This window comes from Malaclemys terrapin, chromosome 8 (genome assembly GCF_027887155.1).
Source record: "Malaclemys terrapin pileata isolate rMalTer1 chromosome 8, rMalTer1.hap1, whole genome shotgun sequence".
Classification (NCBI taxonomy): Eukaryota; Metazoa; Chordata; order Testudines; family Emydidae; genus Malaclemys; species Malaclemys terrapin.
The window spans coordinates 69,187,614-69,214,529 of record NC_071512.1 but is presented as its reverse complement, the minus strand read 5'-3'; the positions used below and the strand labels follow the sequence as shown (position 1 = coordinate 69,214,529).

General features: G+C 39.2%; 1 protein-coding gene across 4 annotated transcripts in view; it reads left to right on the top strand.

The window, feature by feature from the left end:
* Positions 1–2,728: 2,728 nt before the first annotated feature.
* The window catches only part of NTNG1 (netrin G1), a 234,529-nt gene continuing 210,341 nt past the window's right edge, over positions 2,729–26,916 (top strand). Inside the window, exons 1-2 of one of the 4 annotated variants that reach the window (XM_054038089.1) lie at positions 2,729–7,381; positions 14,125–14,838. In XM_054038089.1, the coding sequence (XP_053894064.1) occupies positions 14,593–14,838 (246 nt within the window). In that variant the 5' untranslated portion in view covers positions 2,729–7,381; positions 14,125–14,592. The remainder of the gene's footprint in view (positions 7,382–14,124; positions 14,839–26,916) is intronic. The other 3 variants (XM_054038086.1, XM_054038087.1, XM_054038088.1) reach the window with 3 other exon arrangements.

The window sequence follows — 26,916 nt, the reverse complement described above, 5'->3', positions numbered from 1 at the left end:
ACACAAGATTAGAGAACAGAAATACTGTCCTCTCCATTTTACAACTGGTGAACTGGGGCACAAGGAGACTAATGAGGAGTTTTTCAAAGGAGGCACTTAAGGTCTTTCACAATCTTTCCCCCATGTGACTTGGCTGAGGTCAAACAGCAAGCCTGTGACTGTAAGCAATGACTGAATCAAGATTTCTTGATGTCCAGTCCAGTGCCTTAACCACAAGACCATCCTTGCGGTCAAACCATGTTTTCTCTCAATTAACAGGGTTTGGTCCATGTGTATCCCTTAAATATAGCATGCAAAATTGGTCTGGTGCACTTTTATGATGCATAAAGAAGGCCTGGAAAGGTTTTGTTTTTAGTGGGGTTTTACCTTAGGAATGTCATGTCTGACTTTTCCTAGTTTTGTTGGGGGACTGTATGGGGTTTTCAGAATATTTGTTAGCACTTATGTCTTAATTGAAAGAGATAAGGAAGTTGAATCTTTAACAAAGACATCCTTTATCCAGAACATTCATTTTAGTTCAATAGATTAGTAATTAAAACTGGTTTTTGGTTGGGTTTTTTTTTTAACAGTCAAAAATCCCATCCCCTTTCAGTAGTTCAGGTTTCATGTCTCCTGTAATGTCACTATTTCACTAGTTTTCCAGTAGTCATAGGCTTGGTCTACACTCGAAAGATGATCCATCGGCAACAACAGATTTCCGTGATATGTGCGGCTGAATATAGTTTAGCTGCAGATGTAGACAGAAAAAAACTGCAGTCAGCTCTGTTTCAGAAACTGAGGTTAAACCATGGTCCAGCCATGGTTGGTAAGGAAAAGGTACATCCCAGATGCTAGGGCAAACACCGGGCCAAATGTCAAAGCATGCTCTAAAGCATGGAAGTGCTAGAGCTTCTCAACAGTACAGTTGTAAAAAAATTTTAACGTGGGAAAACAATGTATTTTCCCCTAACCTTGTTCTAAGAAATGGCTGAACCATTTTTGCTAAAAATAAAAAAAAAATTAGGCTGAGATGAGTGCTTCTATCAGTATAGCTAATGTAGTCCGGGGAAGTGGTGCTACTGCACCAACAGAAAAATGCCTTCTGTCAGCATAAGCTGCATCTATATTGGTGGGCACTGCTGGTATAGGTTTACCATAATAACTATACCAGTAACATATTTTTAGTGTAGATGAGGCCATAGGATGTTTCTGTCCCATCGTGCACAAGCATGCTGAAATGGAGTTAAATAATTGGATATCTTTAGCAGGGGTTTTTTCCCTTTATTTTTGTGTTGCCTTTCATATTAGGGTTAAAAATAATGTGTGTATGTATATGTAATTATATAAATAATTACTAAAATAGAGCAATAAATAGTATTAGAAATGTAGACTCAGAGTAAAGCCACCTGGGCGAAAGATGGAAGTTTCACCAGCTAAGAACTTTTTTCACTTTCAGAATAATAAGGTAGACTGTGGTTTGGCACAAGCCCTGTATGTGAGGCAGCACAGAATTGCATTTACCTAGCAGCAGACTGGGAAGTAGATTGTGTCTCAATCTGCTTCCTGATTTCCCCTAATTCCAGAGAAGGGAAGGGCAAGCCCTGCACATAGCATAATATAATTCATCCCTGGTACAGTTGGGCCTGCGCATGGGAAGGACGGAGCCCCTGCCTGTCCACCTCCTGGACAGGTTGGTTGGAAGTGAAGTGTGGCTCTGTGGAGGCTTTTTCTTCACCACCTAGCAGATATTTGGTCCAGTAGACAAAGGATTGTCTTATATCTCTTTACTCCTCTATGCAGGTGCACAGTATGGGCTACAATCCCTAGATTTATATCCTGTTTTTAGTTACAAAGACTGTGTTCCGAGCATGATCTTTTTTTAAAATGCTGGTTGACTATATTTTTTTTAAAGATGAATTGAAGGGTGAATTCACTCTTTTAAAAGAAAAACAGTCAGATTAATGGAATATTTGTTGAGACACCTTCTTCTTAGTATATGTGCAACATGTGTCAGGTGGCATGTGACCAGGATTCATCACCAAATTTGTTTCCGCTGGTTGGATCATTAGCTCCCCCCGGCTTTGGTCGGGTACTGACGGGGAGTGTGATATGAACACTGATCCATGCTCCCCATTGAAAGTGGCATTCATGTACTACACATGGGTTAAGCAAAGTGGTTGCATGTATTCTGTTTTCTATGTGTGGTGAGATGAGACACCAAACCACCACAGGCAGAAAATAGAATACATGCAACCACTTTGCTTAAGCAAAGTATAGTACAGGAATGCCACTTTAGAAGACACATGTATGTATATCTGGGATTCGATTTCACAATTATAGGCATGTGACATTTTATTAATTGTTGCAATACATACAGAAAATGTTAACATTCACTGGAAAACAAACTGCTAAAGCAAAATCTAAAAAATTGTCAAGTCTTTGTACATAGTGTCATGTGTTTGTTATTGGACACTGCAGGGATCCAGTGTTTATTATTAGAATAAGACACTTTTTCATTGATATTTTGGGAGTAGAAATCAAATCTTTATATGTATTTTTTATCAAAAATTTGATACTTAATTTTAACCCTTTGTACACTGAGCTTGATTTCTCCATTTCTCAAAGTTTAATTTATGGAATTCTTGGGCCTTATACTCCAGTGAACTGCATAAGAATAAAAACCATTTCTTCCAATAGGTCTGAAATGGTTCATTTTCTATCCAAACCCTAGAAATGAATAATAATGTTCCATGCTGTCCCAATGAGGTTTATTAGACAGTCTTTCTTGGGGTTTGTACATACCCAATGTAGAGATCTCACACCAAGATGTCCACCACACAGAAACTCTTATCCCTGAAACAAGATTGGGAAAGATCTCCTTTCCCTCTCAGGGGAACAAGTCATTATCAAACTGCATGAAAACATAGGAAGGAGTAAAATGTCAGACTCGCGTACCTCTTTATGTATTGTGCATCAGTGCAATATCATACTCCCAGCTGGCCAGACAGATTAAGTTACACATTGGCTAGAAGGCTTTCAATAGCACTCTGTGCCTTTTCCACTAAAATTTCCCAGCATTGCTAACACTGGTCATCTCTGGAAATGGTAGCAAAGATGGGAACCCTATTCTACAGAAGGCACTTGTGGCCTCCAGCATTTGTCATTGTCATCTATCCCTTCTCAGAGCAAACTTTTTACAAAGCATACCTGTGTGATGGAGGTTTCCACAGGCAGAGATGAGGTATATCATTCCGTCCCCTGCCCCTGTGGTGGCAGTGGGGTTGTAAATGTCTTTTTGAGTGTTGTCTGTTCTGCTGTTTCACTGAACAGTTTTAGGGGTTTGTGCCCTTCCTACTGAATGTAGTAACCTCTTGATTTGTTCACGTATCTCCAGTGCAATTTTTCAAACATTCCTCTTCCACTGGGAGCTAAAAATGAAGCAGCTGGAGGTAGTAAAGGTGCAAGCCCAGATCAACATTCAAATCATCACTGATCGATTGACTGTATTGGAAGTTAAACTACTACGGGCAAAGCAATGAGAAAGCAGACAGGCCAGCTCTGCCCTTGGGGAAATCTGCTGCTGTTTGGAGATTTGCACCCTTTGCCTCAACTATAGCTGGGTGGTTGTGGAGGGGGAGCAGGTTAGCAACCCTCCTCCTGCTCTCTTGCACACAGTCTGCCTGCTACTTTGTTCAAAAAAAAGTCTGTTTCAGCTGCCAGTTGGAGAGTTAGCAGTGTGTGCTCAATGCATTGGAATAGTGTGTGCTCCTTGCATAGCAGAGTGTGGAGTAGAAAGTTGCACTGCAGAAAGGACCCTAGGACCGTCACTTGAGCCATTCTTCCAACAAAGGGCTTGCTCCTCTAAGCTGCTCACACCTCCTATAAAGTGCTGAGTGCTCTCAGTTCTCACTGACTTCAGTGGATGTTGAGTTTGCACAGAGTGCGGGAGGGGGAAAATCAAGCCCAAAATGTATGCAGCAGTTGCCATTGTGCAGTGGGTCAGTCGGGCATCAGCCCTCCTCCAGTGTGAAGGATGACAGCACCCAAGATACAGGTACCCTGTCACACCAATATCTAATTCTTTCATGGAGCTTTGGGCTTCAAATACTGATAGATTTAAATGCTATTTTTCAGACGACAAAATTCCCAGTGTCCCTTAGGACTTATAGGCACAGTAACTCTCTGCTCCATCCCACTGGGAGAGTTGTAGGTAACTGGACATGGGGAATACACAAATACCTTTACAGTTTCCTTAGAGACAAAGACACAGGATAGCTCAGGTAATGGGAGATTCATAATGGCCCATGGGATGACATTTAGAGATGTGTGCAATGGCCACAACACAGCCTGAAATCATGCAAAACTTGATTAGGGTTTTGTTACAAATTCCAAACTCGGCCTAGTTTCACTGAAAGGTTTGCAAACAAGGATAGTGCTTCTATAGTCGAGGTGTGTGTTGTTGCAGTTAGGTCATTGCTGTGGATAAATACCCTACTTAAAAGTGCCATACTAGGTCAGACCAGTGGTCTAATTAGTTCAGTACAGTAGAACCTAAGAATTATGAACACCTCGGGAATGGAGTTTGTAGCTTTGGAATGTACGTAACTCTGAACAAAACATTATGGTTGTTTCAGAAGTTTACAACTGAACGTTGGTTTAATACAGCTTTGAAACTTGACTATGCAGAAGAAAAATTCTGCCTTCGCTTTATTTTTTAGTAGTTTAGTTTAACACAATACGGTATTTGCTTTTTTTGGTCTCTGCTGCAGCCTGATTGTGTACTTCCCGTTCCAATGAGGTGGGTGATTGAGTGGTCAGTTTGTAACTCTGGTGTTTATAACTCTGAGGTTCTATTGTATCCTGTCCGACAGTCCAGTACCAAAGGCTTCAGAGCAAGATGTAAGAAACCCTGCTGTAGGCAATTATGAGAGAACCTAATCTGCAGGGAAGTTTCACCCTATCCCCCCATGATTAGATGTTGGTTTAAGCCCTAAAATTTTCACATTTATATACATCCAAAGCTCTTAGGGGGTTGGGATCCCCCCCATATTTGTTGTTAAAACTCTGGATATTTTCTTGTTATCCATATATAAATGTCTCATCTTCTTTTGAATCCTGCTAAACTCTGGTGTTGATGTCTTGTGGCAATGAGTTCCACAGTCTCAGTACCTATGGTCATTCTGTTAGGCACTATTCACAATGGAGCTGTGTGAAACTCAGCAGTTTTGTTTCACTGGCATTTATGCAAACATTTTCTTTTTCTTTGTGGGTCTTCAATCACGTATAGTTTAAGCTTCTAGTTCTAACAAATATAAAAACTCAAAGGGAAAATGAGTCCAAACCACTGGATTTCACCTGCTGTCCTATCACAAATCACAACTTGCATGCAGTTTTGACAAAGAACTATACTTTATGCAGCCTCAGGTTTGCCTTCAGCTGATGCTTTAGATAAGGACAAATTCAATCATTCTGGCTGCAGTAGGGCTCTTCCTGACTCCTTCACAAAAAATCTTGAAGCCCTCCCTGCTGGGTTCTTGCTGAAATAGAGAATGTTTAGCTGCTCCTGTTATTCCAGAAAAAGTCCAGTTCTTGAGACTTCCATGGTCAACCGAATTCCGATCCAGCCAGATTCAGTTGCCAGATGGGTGTGGGAGGTCGGGATGGGTGTGGATTGTGATCTGGATTATTTTGATAGATTAGGAGAAGCTGCATATGACCTAAATTTAGATGGTAAAACTGGGGAGTATGCAGACCCAGTAAAAGGCGATGGGTGCCAAATTATAGTTTTTGATTCTTTCTTGTACCAGAATGTTTTGTGGTCCTTCAAGGTCTTGTTTTATGACCAAATTTTGCCAGGATTCAGATGCTGAACCTGAGTTTTGTGGTACTGTTATACTGGGAAGCTTCAGGGTCTGTGTTTTTAAGGTGCACTAATAACAGCTAAACATGTTTTCTGATCAGGCATGAAACATAGGTAGATGGGGCTAAAACCTGCCAGGATCCAGCAGGACCCACCTGATGAATCCAGGGTTTGGCAATGCAACTGAGGTGGGATGTATCAGGGTATTTGATGCAATTGGAACAGCTAGGCTTGTTCTTCATGGACTTTGGAAGGCTGGGCTAAAAATCGGCAAGATCCAACTTGTACCCTGACCCTTTAGTCCATTTCTGATTGAAGGCTGAGGCTTTAGTGTCTTTTAAGCCCAAGATCTTAAAGGCTTTTCCTAAGGAACAAAAAGGAGGTGCAAGGGGGGAATGCAGCAGGAGATATAATCGGTGTCATGAGTTAATAAGGGACTTGTGCGAGTGGCAGGCACGGAAATGCGGGAGAGAACGATGGAGATCTAAACGGCGTTAGGACCGCTCGGCGCGCTCAGGTCTGGAGGTGGTATAAGGTTTGCAATCCCTCTACTTGCTGGCAGTTGCAGGAGAAGATTGCTTTTAAGTGAAACGTCCCTGCCACCTCTCTGAGGTTTCATTCCCCACAATAGTGTCCTGCCCTTAAGTTTGAGAGCTCCTTTTGCGATGCAGGGTCCGCGCTGATGCTGAGGAGGGTGCACGGGAGATTTCCAATCCAGAAGAATCGCTGGCATGTATATTTCATCCGATGGACTTTCCATGTGTCTCATCTCCCTGCCATCAACGCTATATGCAGTGACACTTTTGACTTGAGCAGAGGAATGCGCGGAGGAAGCTCCGGCGAAACTGGTAGGAGAAGATCTCCTCGGCGCCACTGCTAATTGTCGTGATTTATGTCCCCTCCGAGTACCTTCCACAGCTTCATCTAAAATAAAACGAAAGCTGGGGCCAGCCAGGAGCGCAGCCTTTGCAGAGCGTCTCGTCGCTGAGAACCAGGGAACGTCCTGCAGCTTCCCGGAGCCCCAGTAAAAGTTTAATGCAAAGAAGTGGCTTGGGCAGACGGGAGACCCGGCGGTGCAGCGGGGCTGGCAGGAAACCCTGAGCGGCTGCTGCTGACTTGTTCCAGGGAGAGCGTGGGTCCTGGCTCCCCTTCTCTGATCTGCCGTTCGCCGAGCTTTGCAGTGGAGCCGGAGGAGTTCCTCCCCCTTCGCCCCGGGGCGAGCTCCGCCGGGCAGCTCCAGGGCAGTCTACAGTTCCCGGGGTAGGGGCGGAGAAGGGGGCTCCGACCTGCCGGCTGGCGGGAGCTGCTCTTCTCCAGCCCTTGAACTCCTCGGCGTTCCCAGGAACTTTTGTTGGGCGTGCGGCACACGGCTGCCAGGCTTCCCGCGGCTGGGGGACGGGGCCCAGCGGGCGGAGCAGCCTCCCAGCCCTGCGCCGCTGGCTCCCATGCTCCCGCTGCCGGAGGGGGATGAGGCTGGCAAGGTCCCAGGCAGCGCGGTGGCCGCTCTTCTCCCCGCTCTAACGAGAGGGATTGCTCCACATGGTGAGTACAGCTCCTTCTTCCCTGCCTCGCTAGCGAACCGCTGCTGCCTGCCATCGCCATGCAACCGGCGGGCAAGAGCCATGGCTGCGGGCGGGAGAAGAACTCTGCCCAGTGGTTGGCTAGGGGGGGAAGAGTTGGCGCTGGGCAAGCTGGACTTTGCTTTTAAAAACTTGGCTGCCCGCAGCCCCAGGGGGCTAGCGCGGTGGCTGCACACGCTGGGTCTTGGAAGCTGGGCTGTGGGAATCCCGCGCGCCGCGCTGGGGCAGAGGGCTGGTACCGGCCGGGGTGTGGTGGAGTGATATGTGTCCCTGGGTTTGCTCCTAGCGGATGGGCGATGGGAGGGTAGGGAGAATTGCATACACTGGTAATTCTGCCTCTCTGTGGGTTTAGCTTGAATACCGCTATAGGGCTCTCCCTCGGAACAGATCTACATGGATCAGGTGGAGCTATTGCCATCTTATTGGACCCCACGTAACCAATTAAGAGATTTAGCAGGAGGGTGGGGGTGGAATTTAGATACAAATAGAAACTGCGCCCTCTGCTGGTGCTGTGGCCTCGTCGCTGGGGAGCACATTTCTGTGTCTGGTTTCCAGTACATTGCCCCTGTGCTTTGCAAAGGGAGGAAAATTACTAGCGCGTATTTCAAAGGCGCTTTCGTTAAAAGAGCAGGCGATTGCTCGGTTTGTTTTTGCATCCTGAATGGGCACCTGTAGACACAGGTATTGCTCCCACCCCTCCCCCAACCTACAAGTCGATTAATCCATTTCTGATACATTGTCATGCCATTGAAACTCCTCTCTGGATTGTTTTCTAAATGAGCTACCCTCCTACCTCAAACATAGAATTACATTTTGGTTCACATACAAACCTTCGATCTGTTCTCATCAGTTTCCCGGCATGGAAATCAGCTGTGCACTTAAAAAGAAGATGGAGGGCATTAACTTCAAACCGGGAAGTAAAACAAAAACAAAACTGAAACACATCAGGATTTTACAGAACTGTGGAAATGATTGGTTATAACTTCCGATTTTTTTAAATTTAAGAGTATTAAATAAGCAAACAAACTGGCAAAGGAGGGAATGAAAGTGTTTTTGAAGTGAATTCAGAAGGATTCTGCCAAAAGGGGGTCATTTGCTTCAAACAGTTTGCAGTCTATGAATAAAGATTTTTTTTCTGCAGAAAAATATCAGAAATCTAATAAAAAGGGTGGAATTAATGGTTTGTAGAATAACCCCAATCCCATGGAATTGACAGTTCACTTATTCAACTAGGAATAATTCCCTGCTTCAGATCAGAAATGACAAGCAGTTTACATAATCATTCAAAAAATAAATGAAAAATCATTCATCAAAAAACAAATGATTTGCTACATGCTGAATAGCTAAGGCCAATAAAATGAATGGTCCTGTATTCTCTCCTAAAGTTCGTATGTTTGTTGGCTTTAATGAACACATTTATATTGCAGTGCATTAGGCTTTTCAATATTTTGTATTTTGTGTACTAAGATTCAGCCTAATTTTTGCAAAGATCTGAAAAGAGGAAGTGAATTAAATAAGTGGTACAGATGGTTTTAAAGAGGCAGCAAGTTACAGTTTTGCCTCAAGCATAATGCAACCCAACGTTTAGACACTGGCGTAGGTAAGACTTCACATTTTTTTTTTTTAATTTACATGGAAAAAAAATCAAAGGTGACAGTTGGTGCTTTAAAGGATGTTTCCCAGACATTTTTCACCAATTAATGTCAGTAGCCTGATCTTTCCTGTTCCTTGTCATCTGCCCTGCACCGCCGTGGCATTGATAAGGAGTGGAACCAACTTCCTGATTAGAGATGCAGAATTTGGCAACAGCACAAAACAAAATAGGGGTATTTTTTTTCCAATGCTAAGTCCTTAACATAACTTTCTAAAGCTGCTAAAATTATATTGAGTTTACATCACAATCTGAAGACTTTACTATCACTACACAATAGATGATCTATGAGTAGCTTTTGACAAGAGCCTGTTACTTTTTCTGTTAGGAATCTTATTTCTGTAAACTGTTTTGATTGTTCATCTTAAGTGCATAACACTTGCAAAATAATGTAATTAGTGCTACAGAGTTGACTTAACCAATAAAAGATGATTAAAAAATTTACAAAGGTTTTATATTAAGAACTTACAGCAGTTAAAAATGAAAGTTTATGAAGTATTTTCATTCCATGCTGAATGTTGATGATACAGTGTAAGTGGTAATGTTCATGTGCTATTTTACAGGACAAAGAAAGATTTAGGGCAACCTAAAATTTTTGTAGGGTATTTTAGAATCCCTAGTTTTATTTTTAGAACTTCATATTCTGTTGTCTTCTGTTAATAGATCTTAGAAGTCTTATTACTCCTTTCTCCTAAAATAGAGAAGAAAATGTTTCCATTTTCATCAAATGTATTTAACTACTTAATAGAAAAAGAATGTGAAGTTCTTCTAGTATAAGTATTGATTTTGAAATATCCTAAGAATTTTTCAGGTGCTACATTTAATCAGATAGGATGTAATATAATTAAACACATGAACATATTTAATTTGCATGGATGAATAACTGCATTTATGAAATGCTCAGATTTAGTATATCACAGTATGTCAGTATACCACTGTATGCCAAGTTTCATAAGTGATCACAGTGAAAATATATATCAGATACCAGTTGTATTTTGTAGTATACACCATATTTTATTCATCTTGGGGTAAAAAGTGATTTAGAAATTATAACCAAAGCAACCAAAAATCACCTTTACTTGTATTTTATAGGAAATATTAATATACTCTGATTGTAGATGCAAAATTACAATAGATTTCACTTTAAACTATTTTATATAGTCCTACTATTATCATACACAACTGCCATTGACTAAGTTTTTTATACCTCTAAATGTTATTTCTTACACCAGCAGATACTGGAATATGTTATCAGATAACTGACTTTTCACCTTTCTTTCTAATTCATGGTCTGTACAAGAAATGATCAGTAGTTGCTATTTTATGAAATCTGCTGCATAACTGAGTTTTTGGGAGAAAATCTATAATGTAAGTACAGCAAGTTCTCACCAAGAGACTTCTGCAACACAGCGAATGCTAAGCTGCTAGGTGACAATTTTTATAATGAGAAAATTATCATAGTGTGTGTGGGAGGAGGGAAATATTCACAGTGACCAAAACAGATACAAGGAGCGGTGTTTACTAGCATATCCTAATAAGAATTGACAGCTTCTTTTACCATAATTAATTACTGCTGGAATATACTTTTTGGCTGGAGTTGGGCTGGGGCGGGGGAGGGTAACTGAGCAGTCTACATAATTAAAATGCTGTGTGATGTTGGCCTGACTCAAGTGAGCCACCTGGAAACAAATTCATGAGTGTAAAGCCACTTTTACAGACGATTTTAGTCTTGGTCAACTAATGCCCTTCATGTAGAATTGCTGATACAGAGGTATACATGAATTTATCTTATGTGGTATATATTCACTACTTTACATACAGAGAAATAGTTTGGAAGAAAGCCGAGACAACAGGGGCTTCAGCATTGTTGCTCCACAGTTGCCCAGGGAATGCCTGCTGTTTTTCAGGCAGGAGTTAAGGCACATGTGAAAATTCAAAGGCCTAAATGTTCTACAATTAATACAGTTATTGCCAAGAAAGGTTAGCTCCAATATAGCATGTGCCACAATTTTATTGAATACAGCTAGCATAATCAGTGTTTCCAGTAGTTTGCAGTCGCCTTTCCTTCTGTCAGTGAAGATGTCAGTCTCTGTATGTCAGACCTTATGGATCGTTTCAGTTTAACACAGCAGAACACATGGTCAGTTGCTGAAGAGAGGACTACAGGGTACAGAGGATTTGGGCACAAGAAATGCGTCGGTTATTATGTTTGGTGCGTTTTACTCCATAGGGCCAAATGTGTATGTATTCATGAAAACAAATCTTGGTTTATATTACCCACAGTTTGCCACGCAGTTTAGAGCTACAATTGGTATTGTTTTAAAGTTCAGAAATGTAATTTTAAAATTTTTGCAAGGTAATTTTTTTTAAAATTAGATATGTTTGGGAATAGACAACCAGGAACTAGAATGCACATCATGAATGACACTGCAGGCATAAATATAATAGAGCTACACAATTTGTTTCTATTATAAAAGCCTCTGTGACCCATAGCATATGATATTTAATGTGCTTTGGTCAATATCTTTCTCTATGTCAATGGGAGCTCATTAAAAGAAGATACTGCAGAGTAACTGAACCATGCCATATTAGTTCTTGCCAAAGCCTGACATTTTTAATACATTAATAATATATCTGTAATATAATGGAAGACTATTAATCACAACTGGTTATGTGCCAGAAATTTAAGCTATAATTGGCTGCTTCTTGTCAGGATTGTCCATCACTCAGTCCTATATCTTCCCAATACTCAAATATCTCGCACTCCACTGCACTTTTTCCTTGTCAGTGCACTAAATTTGATCAATGTTATAGTCTATAATTCTGTGTAATGACCATCATTATGATGCTGACTTTCTTTAATGAGAATTGGTTATATGGTGAGAGTTGAAGCACAGTGGGTGTTGACATAACAGCTAGCTTCGCATTCATTCTCAATAGCTATATTCTCAATTCCAGTTAATACATCTGTTTATAGCCCTATCTAGTCCCACTTATTTGTAGATTGGCAATGACAGCAGGTTATAGAGGAAAAGAAAAACTAGCAAAGAAAACATTAAAAAAGAGTATATTTCTGACTAAATGAAAAAGGCTAAATTGAAAGGCTGTTTAAACATAGTAACTTGTTGTTGTTTCTATACAGTAACTTAACATTCACTTACTAGTTTTACCAGCTTTGCCCAAGCTCAAAATAGTTTTTCTCATCCTTCAATACTGAATATGCACTGATTTGTCATGATCGTTTAAGAGACTTTGTAAGTTTTTATTTAGAAACAAAGAACGTTCTTTTTCAGGTCAATTCCTTACTTATAGATGTTGACCTTTGTATTTGAGCTGTTTTTTTCCCCTCCAAAACAATAAAATAGACTGGAAAAAGTGAATAGAAACCATGTAATTTGCATGCCTTTAAAAAGTTATTTGAATTAATTAATTCCAAAATAACAAGTTAAATATTGCCAATGAAAACAGGAAGAATGGAAGGTGTTTAAAAAAGCCATGATACTTAATGGTCTGATTTTAAAATGTATTTAATTTTTGTAAAGTATCTGAAGTTTCTGGTTTTGTAGCAAATTCAGATTTGAAGTTTACATGTATTTAGACAGCTAATTATTGCTACATGAAAATTCAGATATTCAACACAATTTCCAATAGAATACATCACAAATCACAGCTGTATAATAACATTTTATGAAATGAATATAATGGAAAATTGCACTTGCGTCCATAAGGCAATTATTGTAAATTACTTTGCTATGGAAACACACTTCAGCCATCTGTTGGCATTTCATAGTGTGTGTGTGTGTGTGTGTGTATGTGTGTGGCTTATTTCAGTTTAAGATGGTGCAGTATTTAAATATAGTCAACCCGTTTGTGAAATTGCTTTGAAGACAATTTTTGCTTTTTCTTGAAAATGTGTATTATAAAACGAAGTGTATGTGATGGAGCTCCTTTCATATTTTTATGGCATAGGAAGATTCATCATACTAACTAGAATATTAGACTGCAGACATTAATTGAGCGATGCAACATTGATTTATAGTTGTCTGTAAACATGAAATTTAAGAGGTTGTTTAGATTGTAAGAATCAGCTAAAGAGTTGAAAAGTATAGTAGTAGCTGAATGCATCCTTTTTTTCCACAAAGGGGCTGATCCTATTCCCATTGAAGTCAGTGGCCAAACTTCCAATATCTTCAATTGGAACAGGACTGATTGCAAAATTAGAGAAAACTACATTGACTTACAAATTCAGAAGTCATTTATATAACATGTTGTTGTTAAGGTTTCGTTTTATGTCCTGTTATTTTACATCTTACAACAATATACAGAACTGTTGGGGGGGGGTATTTCTGTTATAGAAATAAACAAGAGGTAGATATGTAAAAAATAATTAAGAAAACATGGGACCCATGTTAAAAGGGAAATTGTTAATATAATAAGCTACAGATGAGCCAGTTGTTATCTTTATCGTTAAATGCAATTTAAAAAAAAAGGAGCAAAGCTTTTTCAATACTAATGAGAAAATCCAAACAGACAAATGTGTGCTCCTAATAATTCTCTTATTAAGCTAACAAAAGCATAGAAGCATATGAGGCATTTTGAGCTCTCCGAGGTCCTCATTCCAAGAGACAAAAAGCACACCGGTAGTTGTCATCTTTGTCTCTGTAATAAAAGATCCGCTCTGCTGTTCTCCTTGGTGGTTTAGGTTTCCCCTGCCTCATTGGTTATAAAATATGAGAAATGTTTAAGTTCTGTTGTTTGCCTTTCAGGTTTTGCCAAGATGGAAATGTCATTTTTGAAGCAAAAACCTGTAGCTCACCTGAAATGTTATAAATCTGTCTTTGTTAGAGAAGAGTTAAATCCTTCATGTTGAAATACTTTTCACTCTGAATGATTTTGGTAGTTTGTTCATTCTAGCAAAGCACCCACTGTAAAGGTTATCTATATTACACCAATTTGCTTTATATTGCATCAGACCTCCAAAATGTCAACATATCATATATTTTATAATGCATTGATTCTTGGACAATAACTCTTACTCTTATTGTTTTTAAAAGGGTGTTGGTGCCAGAAGAAAAGAATGATTGATGGGAAACAGACACCAGGCTGTAGACACTCATCCTTTTGCTTCAGATGCTGATTTATCAGTGCGTCTAGGTATCCCTTGTGAGCTTTGAACACGGAGGATCACTCAGGGTTATCGACAGTACAAGTGAAGACCTACAACTTTGCTAAATTATTATCTGCTCTCGGACATCTTTTACAAAAAGCCCTGATAGACACATGATAAGACAAAGGACAAGCTTCAGATTTCTGTGAAAAGCTGTCCTTTGAATATGTTAGGCTTCCACCAAAGTCTTCAACTTAGTAAAGCAAGTACCATATTCTAACGCTTCACGTTCAGTTGTGGAACCTGTTTTATAAGATACATACATAAATATATGTGTACATATATTTATAATCTATAGACTGTCCTTAAATCAATACTGCTTATAATTATCAAGGCAATTTCAAAGGATTTAGAGATGTATTTGTCAAGATTCCTGTCACTTCATGCCCTTTGGGTTACTGTATCTTCAGTGATGCAGCATTATCCTTCAGTGTGGGGACATTATGATGTGTGTAAGACTCAGATTTACACAGAAGAAGGAAAAATTTGGGATTACATGGCCTGTCAGCCAGAAGCCAGAGACATGATCAAATATGTGAAAGTGACCCTGGATCCCCCTGATATAACATGTGGAGATCCTCCCGAGACCTTCTGTGCAATGGTAAGGTAAACTTTTCAATGCTTCTTTCCTAGATAGTTTCAGGATGTTTCTGTAATAGGCAGAGGCAAAGTGGAAATCCCCAGTTAAGATCCAGGCAAAGCTACATAATATTATGAGCTTGTAAATGTGAAAGGCTTCTGAGAAACAAAGCAATAAGAGCAATCTTCATTAAAACATATTAGGCTGTAGGATAAATGGTTCATTTAGTTAGAACCCAATGCTGTTTCAATTGAAATCAATGGCAATGCTTGCAGTGGACTTAAATGAAAGCAGCATCAAGCTTCTAGTGCACTAACCTTTCACCTGGGTGTCTTTGCATGGGTTATTTGTGAAAAAGAGTTTGGTGGCTTGATTTTAGTGTGTTCACATCATGAAACCACCATAATGTGGTGTAATTAGGCATCCTTGACCAGTAGAAGCCTACAATTAGAATACTTAAACTTTATTGCAGGTTTAAGGGGGAGGGTGCATTGACAGCATTTTCAAGGAAGTATACACAGCTCTAACCATTGTTAATGCTTCGTTATCACGAGCCATAAATGTTCACAGTTGTCTTTATGGGCAGCATTAAAAGAAACACCATTAGCTAGGGTCTGATTTTTCAGAGGTGTTGAGTACCTGCATTTTCCTGTGACTTTAATTAGATTTGCGGGTGCCCAGCACTTCTAAAAATCATGCCCAAGGGTCTTAAGCCAGACTTTCTGCATCTGGGGTCCCTAAAATTAAAGGCCGATTGTGAAAATGTTGCCCTTGGTAAATAGTTGTGCCAGCTGTAAAGAACTAGGCACTATGTATGTGTCAAAACATTACAGCTGAGTAAAGCTGTATGCATAAATGTTTGCCAGGTCAGATCCTAGGAGATTTTTAATGTTGGAAGAAATGTTCAGCTTGTAGAGGACTTTTTTCCTTACGTTATATAGAAAATTTATTTTCTCTCAGTAGAATGTTAATTTCTGTTGAAAACTATTATTCCTTGATAGGAAAATGTAGTTTTGAAGTATAAATATATATGTTATACATGGTTCATTTTATTATGATATCAGTAAAGCAATAGAAATTTGTGTAATTTTAGCTAATAATTTAGCTCTGGGAAATTAATGAGTTCTTATTTATAAGTTTACTGTAAATTGAAATAAACTACTAAATATATTTGCTTGCCTGTATATTATCCATATGGAGATCATTATTACTCAGTGACAAACAGGTCTATTCTGGGGAAAATTAACTTTTGAATAGCTTATGGCACCAATTTCAACGCCCAGAACTCTTGAAGGTGTTCAGGTCCAATCACACACACATTTAGGATGTTGTATGCATGCAAACATACACTCACCACATACACTGCGCTGATATGTGAAGCAATTACATTGGTTTTGTACCTTTTGATTGTACCACTTGCACTCTGCCTACTAATCTCTCTCAACTAACATTGTTTCAAACAGACACCATTTTTATTTTAATAAACATAACTTGCCAGTGTAATATTTCCTTCTCTCTTCCTACTCAGGCTACCAGGTTGGGCAGCACAGCTACATACCACCCCTTCCTGAGAGCTGATTGATTTGTTTAGAATCTAACCCTTATTAATATAACTTTTAATTCCATTACTAATCCCTGGTTCATAATGAAACCCCTCTCAGACTTTTACCTAAGAAACCCCTAGTGGCTGCTGCTGTAGTTTGCATACAGAACTGAGATTGTTATGAACGTGTGTATAAAGCTGAAATGACAACATAAAAATATGATTTGCTCTTTGTGTTTAGACAAATTTGGCTGTCATAGCCCAATTCAACACCCCAGTGGCTTAAAAATGGTAAAATTATCTGCAATTATCTGCAGCCTGCAGCTAATTTTCTGGATAGGTTAAACAGAAGCTTTGAAAAGAAGCCTACAGACAGAAGAAGTCATCCGCATTTGTACAATTTATGGAGCAGAAGTGCTGATGACAGTAGAAATTCAAGCCCTAGAGTGCTCCTCTAGATTTCATAGTCAATCAAAACTAAATTAAGAAACAAAGATTATTAAAAAGTCTTCTGTGCATGTAATTCTGGCATAATATTATGAGGTGGACATTAAATGTTTCCCTCTGAGACTTTCAGCATCATTAATGCAGCATGTCTTTAATTACAAGTAGGCTCATATTACTAAAAAATAGGGGAAATAAAGTACTCTGTGGTATAGTTAGCAATGCCATTATTGTGTTTACTGAAATAATTAAAAGAAGGGATATCATTCTTCTAAGTAACTTATAAGTCAAAATGTGCAATGAAAATGGAAACACTCTTATGTATGCAGCATAACTGAGTATAACAATTTAATGCAGTGGTATAGAAGCATTATTAAGTATAATTCCACCTAGCAGAATTCCTAGCAGATGTGTTATTGTGAAAGGCGTTTTTTTCTTCTTCTTCTTCTTCTTTTTTTTTATGGATTGTAAATATTAAGGTACAAATTCTACTCTGTTACATCTGTGCTAATCTGTTAATAAGCGTGAGATTGTATGGGTTTATTTGGCTAAAGTTGAGGCTGTAGTGGATTGCTTAATGTGAATCTTCATACATGTACATTTGAAGAGACTATCTGAACGTGAAAGGTATTGTAGTCTTTTTACCTACATTACCTGAATTAATCCATCTATTTTCCATACCTTTTTAATGCTTAGGTTTAATTAACAGTAATTAAAGTTAGCAGTGTTTGCAAGGGTATCTTATGTTCAGATAACAATGTTTTTTGCCTTGGAATTTCCTATTTTAAGAAATATTTTATTATATAGTATAATAAAATTAGGAAATACACTATGTGCACCATGTGATTGTAGGGAACCTTTGCCAACCCCTGTCCCATCTTTCAGCCTCATGTGGAGACCAATTACAATATCACTTCTTGCATTCACTAGAGCATGAGGACTGTGCCAGGGTGAGTGGCTAGCCATTTTGGAGTGGATGAGAAGAAGGTGACCTTACACTTGTCCAACAGGTCCTGAGTTGGCTAACCAGTTCAGGGACTACACATTGCGGCTTCATCAGGGATGATACAGAGGTGGCACTCCCTCACATGCAAAGGAACTCCTAAGTGGTGGTGTGCCTCTCTCTCAGCTCCGAATGTGGAAGTGCAACTTTAGTCTTATGAAAGAGAAAAAAGTAAATGTATGTAATGACAGTAGAAACAAAAGATGGCTTGGTGGAACCTGCAGGATGCTTGTTTCCTTTGCAATATAAAGGCAGCTGAAAAAAAAAATCCTCAAGTCAAAATTTAAGACTCGGGTTATGGGGAAATCAGATTTATTTATTTCATTTATTAACCCATTTGAAGGCTCACTTGTCAATTATTGACAAGAATCTGTCAATTTGAATTTAGCTCCAAATTTACATTTTGTAAAAACAAGTTTTTACAAAACCTAAGCTAAGCAGAAATGTGCCAATGAAATTTTTAATGTGTTAAACTGTCTTTCAGTGGAAACAGAATTTTCTGAATCAAACCTACCCTTGCAATGTTTGCACTGTCCTGCAATGTTTGCAATGCAGCCACTGCAACAATGTACCAAGTGCATAAACAAGTACTGTACAGTGTGTGTTAAATGTTTGTTTATGCCTATGTTTTTTGTTTTTCTTCAGTATGTCAAATTAACTGTGAACATTAGATTGTAGCTAACAACTCCCTTTACTGTCAGTAGATGGTTACTGCAATAACTGTAGATGTGAACAAAATAAGGAATTGTAGTGTCACCATGTAAACATTCAGAAGTAATAAGAAAAAATTAGCAGAAAATTATATTAGTGCTCTTACCACCTGGAAACAACTGTATAATGTAACAAGTTTACTAGAGAGATAGCGGTAGACACATAGATTTTCTTTGGTAGACTTAATCGGACAAGCAACAGAATTCTTACTCAGATTGTCTTAAATACCCATAGGGAACTAGTTTCTATAACTAGAGTTGGGCTCTGTCCACAAACAAGCTTTCAACCATCTTTGCAACCTTATGAATGTGGTTGGTTCCAAACATAGGGTACGTCTACACTGCAGTCGAATGTTTGAGTTTTGCCCATGTAGACATAGCTGAGCTAGCTTTAATCGAGTTAGCATGAGTACCAATAGCCGGGAAACCATGGCAGCAGAGGCTTCAGTGTGGGCTAGGGTGACCAGATAGCAAGTGTGAAAAATCGGGACTGGGGTGGGGGGTAATAGGTGCTTATGTAAGAAAAAGCCCCCAAAATCAGGACTGTCCCTATAAAATTGGGACATCTAGTCACCCTAACGTGGGCTAGCTGTCCAAATAAGTACCTAGGTTCCTGGATGGGCTTGTACAACCCATGAGCCACAGCTTCACTGCTGTTGGTACTCACACTAGCCACATTAAATCTATCTTGCATATATCTACACGTGCTGCAGTCACACCTCCAAATGCAGTGTAAACATACCCATAGTTTGCATCCACATACAATGTGTTTATAACTCAGTTCTTAGGTGTGGCAGCTAACAGCATTTCAACCTTGTCATGTGGCACAGAATTGTCTTCCTGTAATCAGCATGCTATTTTCTTTGCTGTGTGGGCAGGACCCTCCCACCCCCAATATGTTGGCTGGTTTTCATTATTCCCAGTTTTCTGCACACAGGACACCCCAGAATGCATGGTCCCACATGTTGCTGGTGCATCTCTGAATGCACTCTCTTACCTTCTGGGGCATTATGTATCATGGTGGGTATGGATTTGCAAACACAACATCAGTTTTAAAATAAATAAAATGTATTCCTAGTAAAATAATATTTATTTAAAAAAAAAATTCCTGACAGATTCAATTCCATTCACAGTTGAATTATAGTGGCTCACTGTCAATATAACTGTGTCAGGAATGTCCCCTGAAATCTTAATATCAGCTGTAATAAAAAAAAGATATATAAATAAACCCATTTCTAGTAATATACTGCAACCTACACTGCTACTGCTAAGGTGCAATTGATCTTGAGGCGATGGCTCATGGATTCCAAGCTTTAGGGACCCCCTAAGAACAGGATTTGCTGTAATAGAGTAGTATAATCTATATAGTAGTGTTCCAACAAACGCTCACTGTCTGAGGTTACGTTGTTATGGCGTAACATCATAATATGGCAACGATGTATCATTAGGAACCCCTACTTTATTGTGTGCAGGTGCACTAGAACACAGCAAACTGTAGAGTTTATTTTTGCAAGGGGTGAACCCAAACTGCATCCCAATACAATACTTGCTTTATGACATTATTCCATTGCCATGCCAGCCAAGGAAAGCTTGTGCTATAAAAGCCCATTCCTGGATTACAATACCTACTGAACTCATCTGGCATCTGTGGATTCTTCAAGTCCTGTACAAAGTCAAAAGAACCGTTACTGTTACACTGTACCATGTAGGATGTTTCTATGGGTTCACTTTTAAGATGACATAAGACAGTTTCCAAATATTAGCATTTATTAACACTTTGTTTTTTGATTTTTTTTCTTTTCAGTCATAAAGTGACCAGTCCAATGCATAGACTAAGGTTCCATGCACTCACTCCTGCAAACACGTAACTGTGTACATATCTTTATTCACGTGAATAGCCCCATAGTGTTAAATGGGGCTATTCATGTGAGGAGTTATACATGTGCATAAGTCTTTCTAGGTTCAGAGCCTAACAGCCATCTCATTCCCTTTGCTTCATGGAACGGAACAGAGAGGATGAAATGCATGGAAGCACTAGCATCCCCTGCTGGCAGTTACAGGTTGTGTTTGAAACCATTTAAGCAAGTTATCCTTTACTCCACGTGGAGAAAAAAATTCATTACATTGCCTTGCTTAAGGGGACTAGGAAATGGTGAGACTGTAGGTGCTGTTAAATTTTCCTCTGAGTTAGTGCCACTCACCTTCATTGTTTCTATTGTGATTCAAGGTAGAAACTGTCTTATGGAGACTGAAATTTCCTGTATGTGAAAATAAGTGTGTGTATTCCAGATGTCCTGCAAGTAGCCAAAAGCAGGCCCCGGATATTGGAATTATTAAGCCAGCTGTTTCCTCTATCAGTGCAGAAGCCATAATATTCTACTCTGAAAAATGGATAATAGCCCTCGATTCTGTTATGTTCTTTGACTGATGAGGCAAAGGGGCCTTTGCACTTAAAAATTTAGTCTCGATAGACTGAGAAGTGCAACACAATCCTCTGAGCTAATTTACCTGAAGAGACAATGTCCACAGATCTAGATTTATACAGTTTGATTTTGTATACATTTTTCCTCTGCAGGTTAATATATCCACAACAGTCACATGCAGTGACGCCATTTGGATATGTAGGTGTGAATATGGCTATGGATAGTAGTCTGAGTGTATTTTAATAATATTTTTGTCCTATGAAGCCAATGATTTCATGATTTTTGTTTTATTTTTATATTGCTCCTCTCCCTCGTCCAGTCCAGTTTCTTCACCGTGAACACCCAATTGCATGATTATGGGAAAGGCCTTGCGTTTTCACCATGCAAATACTTATGTATGCAAGTAGTTCTACATCAGTGCTGTGGTGTTTTCCATGTTCTGTTTTCTATAGAATGTTTCTGTTTCTCATCATTTAATTCTTTAAACAGTTTTTTCTACATGGACTTTATAAATAAAAAGAGAAATGAGCTGAAGTGAATTTTAATTGATTACTCCATGTAAAAAAACAGTACCCTGGTTGAGACATTTTGTCAAGTTCCAGACCAGAGAGAATTTTTACTGCCAAGTAATTGTAAGGCCTTTAAAAGGGGACAGCGTTATATAAGAAGAGCATTTTCTTACATGTAAATAGTGTCTTTCCTGTGCTTGTTATATTTTTATCTGAAAAACTGTCAAGAGCCATCACTGTAACTCAGTTTGATTTTTGCCATCTATACCTGCTCATAAGGCACTTTCCTCCAGTGAAAACTAGAAACAGAGCCGATTATGGATGACATTTACAAATGACTGCAAAAAAATCTAACTAAATAGCAAACAACATTTTTTTTTTTTAAAAAGCACCCTGTGTATAACCAAAAAGTACAGAATGTGATTCTTGTAACTACTAAAACAGTTCTTACTATATGTTCCATTTTCTACTTCTATTTTTATCTGAGCCCTCCAAAATCTGGTAGACCCCCTCGGCTTCATTGCCCAGATGGATCTAGCAAACAGAAACAATACTGTAGGGATAGCCTGCAGAAATATCCTGGAGAAACTCTAACAAGATGCCTCCTATACAGGAGTATGTTTAAATTTTGTGTAATGGCACTGGAAATTTGAACAGTGCACTCCCCTTTCCCTGTCTAAAAATCTGGGAAGCTCATTATTCACTAGAAAGCCAATTTTTTCATCAGATGATGATGATGATGAAATAAAAGAAGAACAGGAGTACTTGTGGCACCTTAGAGATACAGACTAACACGGCTGCTGATGAAATAAAAGTAGCTCTTGAAAATAATAGGGGCTACGTACAAGCTTTCTGCCCATACCCATGCATTCTTCAGTTTGGACATCTCAAATTTTATATTTTCAAGCAACCAAAATGAAAATGTTGTGCTTGTCTTGATATCTATATTTGCTACCATCAGCAGGAAAACTTGTCATTTGAAGCTGGGAGAAAAGCTTGGGTTTTGGGGAAGATGATTTAGAAGCAACCATGTAAAGTGAACTTTATTGGTGATGCATTGGTTTTGATTTTTTTAAAAATGCTGTCTCATTTTTTCCTATGGAAAAAGATGTTTAAGGGTAAAGCATGACCTACACTTTACCTTTAAAAGTAAGCGGTTGAGATTTTTTATGTGGTCTATAGAGGACTCTGGCACATACTAGCTTAGTCTCCTAAGGGCTGTAATACTCTAGTTGAATTCATGTTACTTGGGTCAATACAGAGGTAATTAGGTGTTTAGTGGCCTGTGATGAGCAGGTCAGACTGGAAACTGGAGGTTCCCTCTGTCTTTAAACTCTATGATGGTATAATTCTAGAGGGAGATTTTCAAAGCCACAAATAGCCGTTAGCATTGAAAATCTCCTCCTTGGAAACATATCCTTCATTAAAATTAATTTGCACCATTTAAGGATCTGAACCAACATTGATTGAAGTAAATGGAAAGACTCCCATTGATGGCTGGATCCAAAAATCTACTTACATATGTCAGTTGTGTAATGAAGATGTGTCTAAATCCCCTAGATCGCTTTGGAAATCTCAATCAATGACTTTCATATATTCATAGACTGTAGGACTGGAAGGGACCTCGAGAGGTCATAGAGTCCAGTACCCTGCCCTCATGGCAGCACCAAATACTGTCTAGACTATCCCTGATAGACCTTTATCTAACCTACTCTTAAATATCGCCAGAGATGGAGATTCCGCAACCTCCCTAGGCAGTTTATTCCAATGTTTAACCACCCTGACAGTTAGGAACTTTTTCCTAATGTCCAACCTTAGACCACCCTTGCTGCAGTTTAAGCCCATTGCTTCTGGTTCTATCCTTAGAGGCTAAGATGAACAAGTTTTCTCCCACTTCCTTATGACACCCTTTTAGATACCTGAAAACTGCTATCATATCTCCTCTCAGTCTTCTCTTTTCCAAACTAAACAAACCCAATTCTTTCAGCCTTCCTTCATAGGTCATGTTCTCAAGACCTTTAATCATTCTTGTTGCTCTTCTCTGGACCCTCTCCAATTTCTCCACATTTTTCTTGAAATGCGGTGCCCAGAACTGGACACAATACTCCAGCTGAGGCCTAACCAGTGCAGAGTAGAGCGGAAGAATGACTTCTTGTGTCTTGCTCACAATACACCTGCTAATGCATCCCAGAATCACGTTTACCATTTTTGCAGCAGCATCACACTGTTGACTCATATTTAGCTTGTGGTCCACTATAATCCCTAGATCCCCTTTTGCCATACTCCTTACTAGATAGTCTCTTCCCATTCTGTATGTGTGAAACTGATTGTTCCTTCCTAAGTGGAGTACTGTGCATTTGTCTTTATTAAACTTCATCCTGTTTACCTCAGACCATTTCTCCAATTTGTCCAGATCATTTTGAATTTTGACCCTATCCTCCAAAGCAGTTGCAATCCCTCCCAGTTTGGTATCGTCTGCAAACTTAATAAGCGTACTTTCTATGCCAATATCTAAGTTGTTGATGAAGATATTGAACAGAGCCAGTCCCAAAACAGACCCCTGCGGAACTCCACTCATTATACCTTTCCAGCAGGATTGGGAACCATTAATAACAACTCTCTGAGTACGGTTATCCAGCTAGTTATGCACCCACCTTATAGTAGCCCCATCAGAATTGTATTTGCCTAGTTTATAAATAAGAATATCATGCAAGACTGTATCAAATGCCTTACTAAAGTCTAGGTATACCACATCCACAGCTTCTCCCTTATCCACAAGACTCATTATCCTATCAAAGAAAGCTATGAGATTGGTTTGACACGATTTGTTCTTTACAAATCCATGCTGGCTATTCCCTATCACCTTACCACCTTCCAAGTGTTTGCAGATGATTTCCTTAATTACTTGCTCCATTATCTTTCCTGGCCCAGAAGTTAAACTAACTGGTCTGTAGTTTCCTGGGTTGTTTTTATTTCCCTTTTTATAGATGGGCACTATATTTGCCCTTTTCCAGTCTTCTGGAATCTCTCCCGTCTCCCATGATTTTCCAAAGATAATAGCTAGAGGCTCAGATACCTCCTCTATTAGCTCCTTGAGTATTCTAGGATGCATTTCATCAGGCCCCGGTGACTTGCAGGCATCTAACTTTACTAAGTGATTTTTAACTTGTTCATTTTTTTATTTTCTCTTCTAAACCTATCGTCTTCCCATTAGCATTCACTATGTTAGGCATTCCTTCAGACTTCTCGGTGAAGACCAAAACAAAAGTCATTAAGCATCTCTGCGATTTCCAAGTTTCCTGTTACTGTTTCTCCCTCCTCACTGAGCAGTGGGCCTACCCTGTCTTTGGTCTTCCTCTTGCTTCTAATGTATTGATAAAAAGTCTTCTTGTTTCCCTTTATTCCTGTTGCTAGTGTGAGCTCATTTTGTGCCTTTGCCTTTCTGATCTTGCCCCTGCATTCCTGTGCTGTTTGCCTATATTCATCCTTTGTAATTTGTCCTAGTTTCCCTTTTTTTGTGACTCCTTTTTTAGATCATGCAAGATCTCATGGCTAAGCCAAGGTGATTTTTTGCCACATTTTCTCTTTCCTACCCAGCGGAATAGCTTGCTTTTGGGCCCTTAATAGTGTCCCTTTGAAAAACTGCCACTCTCCTCAGTCGTTTTCCCCCTCAGTCTTGATTCCCATGGGACCTTACCTATCATCTCTCTGAGCTTACCAAAATCCATTGAAATCCATTGTCTCTATTTTGCTGTACTCCCTTCTACCCTTCCTTAGAATTGTGAACTCTATGATTTCATGATCACTTTCACCCAAGCTACCTTCCACTTTCAAATTCTCAACGAGTTCCTCCCTATTTGTTAAAATCAAATCTAGAACAGCTTCCTCCCCAGTAGCTTTTTCAACCTTCTGAAATAAAAAGTTGTCTGCAATGCAGTCCAAGAATTTATTGGATAGTCTGTGCCCCGCTGTGTTATTTTCCCAACATATATCTGGATAGTTGAATTCCCTCATCAACACCAGATCTTGGGCTTTGGATGATTTTGTTAATTGTTTTAAAAAAAAGCCTCTTCCATCTGGGTAGGTGGTTGTAGTAGACCCCTAGCATGACATCACCCTTGCTTTTTACCCCCTTTAGCCTAATCCAGAGACTCTCAACATTTCCATCTCCTATGTCCATCTCCATCTCAGTCCAAGTGTGTACATTTTTAATATACAAGGCAACACCTCCTCCCTCGTTCCCCTGTCTATCCTTCCTGAGCAAGCTGCACCCATCCACACCAACATTCCAATCGTGCGTATTATCCCACTAAGTTTCGGTAATGCCAACAATGTCATAGTTGTACTTATTTATTAGCACTTCCAGTTCTTTCTGCTTATTACCCACACTTCTCGCATTTGTATATAGGCATCTAAGATCCTGCTTTGATCATGCGTCCCAGTTTTGCCCTGACCCTCCTTTCTCTCTGCCGTTATAGCCCATGCTCCCTCCTATTTCTAATCTATCTTATGTAAAAGCACAGTTAGGAATATGCTTTCTGTGTATTTACATTCCATGTCATGAGTACTTTGACTAAAAAGCTTTTTTTCAGTATATTAAACCTGTTTGTTTATTGTTTAAATGTTTGTTTTTGGATTTCCTCACCTACAGAACTGTTGAAAGCAAGGGTCAAAGTCTCCAGTGGCTGGACAAGATTTGATTACTGGGATACATTTTGTTCTTTGATACTTGCCCTAGAAGTGCAGTAAATGCAAGAATGCTCAGATAGCATATTTTAACAATTTTTAACTGGAAAGTGCCATGTCACACATCCGAGAAAGACAAGGTGGGTTAGGCCCAGACCTGAAGAAGAGCTCTGCGAAGCTCAAAAGCTGGTCCCTTCCACCTTTGGTCCAGTAAAAGATATAACCTCACCCACCATGTCTCTCTCTCTTATCCTGGGATCAACACCGCTACGATATCACTGCAAACAAAAATGTCACACATCACAGTCTGGATATTAAAATATATTGTTTTACTTTTGAGTCCCACAGCTTGTTTATAAATAACTAACAAGAACAGAAGAACCTATTAATTAATAATCTCCCAATTTTTCTCCATAATTATGCTATCATTAATTGTGGCACTGAATAGTTAAGTATCTCTAAGCTCATCCTTTATAAGCCCCAATTTTCATGGGTTTCTGAGAAATAGGTCTCAGATCAGGAGTAAATCAAAATACTTTTCTAAAATTAAAAAAGTTGTATTTTTAGCATAATTAGTTGACTATTAATAATGTAAACTGTGTCCTTTTTAACAGTAAAATAATGGCCAAGTTACTGATGTGTGAAAATGCTTGGTTATTTTTCATATCCAAATTTTTTTAACCATCCATGCATTTCCTTTTCTCTTTTGCACTGTTTCAGGGAACTGAACAAAGTCCCCCTTTGGCAAAAGGCAGAGAAAGAAAACTTCTAAGTTTGGAGT